The sequence below is a fragment of the Lichenostomus cassidix genome, unplaced genomic scaffold (genome assembly GCF_008360975.1).
Source record: "Lichenostomus cassidix isolate B80296 unplaced genomic scaffold, HeHo_3.0 HiC_scaffold_33, whole genome shotgun sequence".
Classification (NCBI taxonomy): domain Eukaryota; kingdom Metazoa; phylum Chordata; class Aves; order Passeriformes; family Meliphagidae; genus Lichenostomus; species Lichenostomus cassidix.
Window position 1 is genome coordinate 4,353,720 of NW_028147632.1, and position 6,451 is coordinate 4,360,170.

Here is a 6,451-nt window from a genome sequence, read left to right on the forward strand (position 1 = left end):
CTGATCTAATTTGGTAAAACCTCACGAAATTTTACTTTTATGCCATTTTTCTGGGTATTCCACCAGTGCCTAAGGTCTCTGTGGCGCAATCGGTCAGCGCGTTCGGCTGTTAACCGAAAGGTTGGTGGTTCGAGCCCACCCAGGGACGGAGTGAGGTCGTTTTTTCCTTTTCCTCCCCCTTCCCCTGTCATTAGTGACAGGGCTGGAGCTGCGGGTTATGAACCCAGATTCTAGGGAATTCACAAACCGAGTAGCTAAAACCTTTCTGTTTTCTCTTTTTGCCACATTTCACCATTTGAACTCTCATTTTTCCAATGTAGCGGATGCTGCACGTGGAGTTTGGCTCTGTTCTGAACTTGGGAAGATGCTCGTGGCCTTTTGGATGAATTTCCTGATGTGATGCAACTCCACTTGCCCTGACTTGAGCTTCACTTGTGGGTTTGTGTCCAAAGAGCAGCCCCATGTTCCATAAGGGATGTTCCTTATGGAGCTGGAAGAAGTGAGGGATGACAATAACAATTAACTGTGAGATTTTTGATTTCTGGGGTTGGGCAAAGAGCCTGGCCAAGCTCATAATGTGCTACTGGTGATCACTCTCCACTTAATTAATTATCAGTTGGATTTAATTGGTGTAAATGGGGATAAATCTCCCTCTCTGATATCGGGGGAACCTGATGGTTGTGATAGTCTTCCCTGATCCCACCCCTGCTGCCTCCAGTGAGAGCTGAACCTCTGTTTTGGGCTGGGAATGAACATGGAGCTGCTCCCCTCCAGCTATGCGGAGTCAGAGGCAGAAAGGCAGGTTTGGAATTTTATGGGAATCAGGATGAATTGAAGGCCAAGTAGCTCAGTGAGCCGCAGCAAAGGTCAGCATGGTGCTCTCAGCATCTGGGCTGGTGTTTCCTTTGGGCATTTATCATTATCCTGACAATAATGTGGAAAAAAATCCCACCTTCAGCACAGATCGAGTTTCCAAGGCTATGGAATTTAGGACAATTACTGGTGAGAGGAGAAGCTCCAGCAATACTTTGGGTTTGCTTTGAAGATTCAGGATGATTTATTTCATATACTTGTATCAACTTGGCATTGGTTACGCTTTAGGTAGAAGAGACCACGGGGATCACATCCTGACTGGTGCCGTGGGGAATGGGTAATTACCAACCAGGAATTAAGACTGATTAATTAATTAATTGTGTTGTACCACTCAAAGGAGAGGACGATGAGGAAGCATCAGGTTCTTTCTCACATTCTGGGGTGGGAGAATTGAGGGTGACAACTTCCCAAAGGGCTTGAGCATGGTGATGCCATTTATATGTGATGACACTGTCCTCAGACACAAGGAACCCAGAAACCCCCGTTCTGATTTCACCTTAGTCATTCCATGAAGTGCCTTGCACGCAAATAAACTGTGAATTATGGCAGTAGACAAGGGGAACAGCAGAGTCCTGGAACCCACTGCCTGGTTTTAGTGCTCCCTCCTACCCCCATTAAGTGTTTATAACCCTGATTTTACTATTTCTGTGTCCCTCCTCTCCCCATGACGTGTTTAACCAGCCGTTCCTGCCTGAAAGACACCCAATTCTTTAACACCTTCATTGCTGATTAATTCTGCTGATTTTTCCTGCAAAGAACCAGATTCACACCACCCAAAAATGGCGAGGGGCACACTTAGAGCTCTTCCCTCTGCCCAAGTCTCCCAAGCCACTCCCCATCTGATGCCAGTGCTTCACTGCTGTCGTGGTGGATGTTGCTGGCAGCCCTGATGGCTGATTTCATGGCAGTGTCAATCCAGGCGTGGGGCTGGGCCGTGTGCTCCCCGGCAAAGTGGACCCGGCCCTCGTGAGAGAACAGGGCCTGTGAGAAATCCACAAACTGGTACGGGGTGAAGGCAGCAAAAGCCCCCAGGGAGTGTTGGTCCAGCTGCCACTTCTGGATCACATGCTGGTCGCAGGTGTACTGCAGGTACTCCTTGCTCACCTGGTGAATGTCAGCCAGGTCTTGGAGCACCACATCCAGGCATTTCTCGTCTGTGAGGGGCAGGAAGAACTCGGCGTCGTCGTTCCAGGTGTAGGAAGCCAGGATGACGCCCACCCCGCTAGAGAAGTTGTGGCTGGGGTAGTAGATGAAGCGGGAGGGGCGGTCAGTGACGGAGTACCCTCCATGGATCCCGTCCTTCTCCCAGAACTTCTCGGAGCACGCCAGGATAATTTTGGAGGAGCTCGCATAGTGGATGGAGCGCAGGGCGTGGGCCTTGGCAGGGGACAGCGGTGGCAAGAATTGGATGTGCCTGGTGGCTTTGGCGCTGGAGGTGACAAGGACGTAATCTGCAGTGATGATGGTCGGCGCCAGTGTGTCTGGAGCACGGTAGAACACTCGGACTTTGTTGCCCTTGGTCATGATCTTCTCCACGGTGCAGTTGAACTGGACGATGTTGGGCAGTGCCTTGTGGAAGGCTCTGGGCAGTTGGTCAAACCCTCCAGTGATTTCATCGAAGCTGGAAGGGAGGAGAAGAGGGAGGTGTGGGAAGGCCGCCGGGGTTTAGGGAGTGTAAAAACCTGAGCTCTTCTGGGGATGCCAGTGGAGCTCAGAGGCCCCTTTGAGACGTGAGTGGTTCCCATTTGGAATCACTCTGACATTTCCTGTTGTGGGAATGGAGCTGGACTGAAGGGACAGCACTCACCTCTCATTGGAGAAGATGTCAAAGTCCCACAGCGAGGCAAGGAAGGACAGGTAAAACCCCGAGTCCTCATTCAGCAAGTCACCAATCATTTCAACAGCTCCTCGGCTCAGCCCCCCCACCTTGATCAAATATTCCTGGAGATCCCAGAAGAAAAGACACAGCCTGAGGTTGTGACCTCAGTTAGGGCTCCATCGGAGCTGTCCTGGTCCCTTTCTCAGCATTCTTAAGTAGAAGGGATCATTTACTAGGGAAAAGGTGACAGAGGATAGAACTACAGTGACACAGACCCTTCTCAAAGCAGGGAGAGCCGGTTAATTATCAACAGTTGGGATTAAATTTACCCTCAAGCCCCAGCTTGTTACCTTGGTGGAGAAGGAGTCATGTTGAGCCAGATACGTCCTGCAGTCCATGGTCTGGAACTTCTTAAAAGCCTGCAGAAGAGACATTGATATTTTCATGGGAAAAAGATCCATTTCCCAAAGTGCTGCCCAAAATTTTCTGAGGATTTCAGGGTTTGATAACTCCTGGAGCTTCTGGACATCGAGTTTCCAGCAGCTGTGCCTTGTTGGAGTGGCATTTTCTGCTCCTCCAAGTCCTGGTGGACCCCTTACAAGGGATTTCTTGCATAGAAAGAGAGATTTTGCAACCATTTGGCCTCATTTCTGGATGAACTTCTCTGCCTCTCACTCTGAAAGCACCCTGTTCTCCCCTAAATCCTGTCCGAGTCTTCCCCAACTCATCTTTCAGGTGAGGGGACACCATGGATCGGAGGAAATCTTGTACCTTGTTCAGTGCCTCCTGGTAGAGTTGGCTGGCGCTCTTGCCCCTCTCTGATGGCTTCACCGTGTAATTCAGGATGTCGGGGTTGCTGTTTACCTCTTCAGCCCTGACCCGAGTGCCCTTCAGGAAGTACCAGGTGTTGTTGTCCCTCTGGATGAAGGGGTTCAGCTTCAGGTCAAACTGGCGGATGAATTCACGGACGAGCCTGAGAAAAGGGCAGAGTGATGATGCCAAGAGCCAACAACCAACCCCCCAGCTCTGCCACCAAAGCCGAACCCTGGGGGAGCAATGGGGACAATTTGCTCCCCAAATTGGGCCAGACCCTCACCTGACTATGGGGGTGGATACACCCTCACCTGTGCTTGCCTGGCAGGCGCATGGGTCCCAGCTCCACGTACCAGTCCTGTCCCTCAGGGCGGTATGTCCGGATCCGCCCCCCGACCCGGTTGCTCGTTTCCAGAATGGTAACCTAAAAAAATTTGGTTTGGAAGCGTTTGAGAAATATCTGTTTGAAGCAAAACACTCCCAAAACAACGTCCAGAGGCTGGGACAGGTCCCCCCTGGGTGGCAAATGAAGCACCTGTAGATCCAAACCCTTCTCTGTTGGCCAAGACCCCTCTGCCTATGGGGCAGTTTCTCATTTCCCAACTCCTGGGTTGCATTTGGACACCGGCACTGCTGAGAACGTTCTCGTGGTGGTTCAGAATCAAACAGGGCTTTGAAAACAGCACAAATCTGTCCCTTCACACCTTGGAAACCCTCTTTGAGACTCATGGGCACCTTGGGATGGTTTGGAAACCCCTGCAATTTCTGCTGCCTTAAAGGCAGAACACGAAGGGTTCGTTTGATCTGCAGGAACCAATACTGGCTGAAATTATCAGAGCCCAATTGCCTTCACTTCCTGACCCATTGCATTTCCTCCTCCCTCTCCAGCCTGGAAGACCTTTAGAGGAGGGAAACCAGCCTGGGAGCGCCTTGTGGAATTCCCACCGTGTGTCCAGCGTCCCGGAGCAGCTTGGCTGCCGTCAGCCCGCCGATTCCTGCGCCCACCACGACCACGTGTGCCGGGCGAGCTGCGGGCTCCAGCCCATCCCGGACGATCTCCAGCAGCTCCTTGTAGTCCTGGTCATGGAGACAATACTCGGGAAAGCATGGGAACCGCTTGGCGCCCAGGAGACCCACAAGCAGGAGGATTTGGAAGAGAACTGGGGAGAAAAGAAGAGAAGGGAATAACATGGCCTCGGCACTCAAGGTCATTCCTGGTGGCAAAAGTAGACTCCGAGGACATTGATTTCCAAGCCCTAAGGAAGAACTGGGGCGGTTGAAGGTGTCAAGGGATGTCAGTGATGGTGATTAATTTTTTAAAGAGAAATCAAGGCAGAGATGATTTTTTATTTCTCCATATTCACATTCTGCTTGTGCAGCTGCTGTGGTGAGTTCCCAAAATGACTTTGACCTCCTTAGAATAAGCTCTAAAGCCTCCAGGAACAGTAATTAGTGTCACTCATGTGCAAAGAATTGAGGCACCTTGCTGTCCCAACCTTGCTTGCCCTTTCCCATACCTGGGTCATTTGGGGTGGTTTTATGTGAAGGGTGGAGGGAAGAGACCAGATCTGATGGCGACTTGCACAGACAGGAGAGATGGAGATAAAATTTCACAGAAAGATGGATGGATTAGAGGGATGAACAGAGATGGAGTTCTCTTCTTTAAAATTTCTGAATTTAAAATTTTCTTCTTAATTTTAAAGAAGACTATTTTGAAGAAGAGAATTTTACTCTGCTTTAAAATTCCCTCCTTTAAAATTCTCTCCTTTAAAATCCCCCAATTTAAAATCCCCTCCTTTTAAAAACTCCTCCCAATTTAAAATTCTGTTATTTGAAATCATTGTGTCTTTGAGATGCCCACAGGGAGCAGCAAACAGACCCAAAATGACCATTCCCACCAACGTCATTTAACATTTTTACAGTGAAACAAAATTTGGGCAGAGCACACATACACCCCCACATCCCCCCAGCGGGATTTTCCTACTTTTGGTTTCTGTTCTCCAAAATAACTGAAGAATAACTTCAATTTTCTTTTCCTTCTCCCCACTGCTGCCAATTTTCTTTCAGGGAAAAAGAAAAAGCTTTGGAAATCCCACTTCAGGCAATTCTCACTGCTGGAAAATCTCCAGGCACTGTGGGTTTTTTTGCTGAACAGCCCCAAATCTGCGATGGATCCAGGGTGGATCTGCTGGAAGCCCACCTCAGAGCCTTTATCCTCCCCAGCCCGTTGAGCTAATCCAGACACTGACCATGGCTGTAAAAAATATTCAGGAAGAATCTGCTCCAGTTGTTCCATTAACAGTGGGATAAGGTTGAATTGACCTGCCCTGATCATAGAATCATCATGGTTGGGTTCGAAAAAACCCATCGACCATTTGGGAGATCCTGTTTGGAGATCAGAGCAAATACCATGGGACCACCTCTTGGAGGTGTCGGCAGGATCTCCACCTTCCATCAGGTGTTTTTTGGGAAGGAGTGGAGAAACCTGTAACCTGGAGCACAGAGGTGTCCTCTGGGCTGGCCCCTGGAGACTCCAAGCCCATGCCTGTGTTTCCTGAAAAACCAGGATCATCCCATGCCTCAGATTTGAAGGGAGGTCTCCCCCTGCCCACGGTGAACGGAGCTCCAGGTGACCATGGAATAGTCCAGCTGGAGAAAGGGAGGTTGTGTCTGTGTTCTCGAGAGGTGGCACAGAACTGGAACCAGATGGAACCAAACCACCAAACCCAGGCACTGAAGATTAAAGAAAATTAGGAAAAAACACAAGGAGAGCTCAGGATTGAGGGGAGGAGTCACTCACCAATCCCAGTCATCGCACCAGGAGGAAGATGGATCCTCTGCTGAGATTGGAATTCATTTTATACCCTGTCTTAGGGGGGGAAAAAAAAAGCAACCTGGTGCTTCCAGAGAAACTTCTGCCAATCAGTGCAACCCGGAAGGCAGTGA

General features: G+C 49.8%; 1 protein-coding gene and 1 non-coding gene across 2 annotated transcripts; one reads left to right on the plus strand and one right to left on the minus strand.

Moving 5' to 3' along the window:
- The first annotated feature begins 74 nt into the window (after positions 1-74).
- On the plus strand, positions 75-148 carry TRNAN-GUU (transfer RNA asparagine (anticodon GUU)). Its single transcript has one exon. It is a non-coding gene; the product is annotated as a tRNA-Asn (tRNA).
- Positions 149-1,033: 885 nt separating this feature from the next.
- Positions 1,034-6,451, minus strand: IL4I1 (interleukin 4 induced 1). Its single transcript, XM_085047238.1, has 7 exons — positions 6,306-6,451; positions 4,451-4,665; positions 3,817-3,929; positions 3,464-3,665; positions 3,043-3,111; positions 2,681-2,814; positions 1,034-2,494 (listed from the first exon to the last, which is right to left on the minus strand). Exons 1-7 carry the CDS (start codon positions 6,316-6,318, stop codon positions 1,669-1,671), a joined length of 1,572 nt encoding a protein of 523 aa, XP_084903364.1. The 5' UTR covers positions 6,319-6,451; the 3' UTR covers positions 1,034-1,668.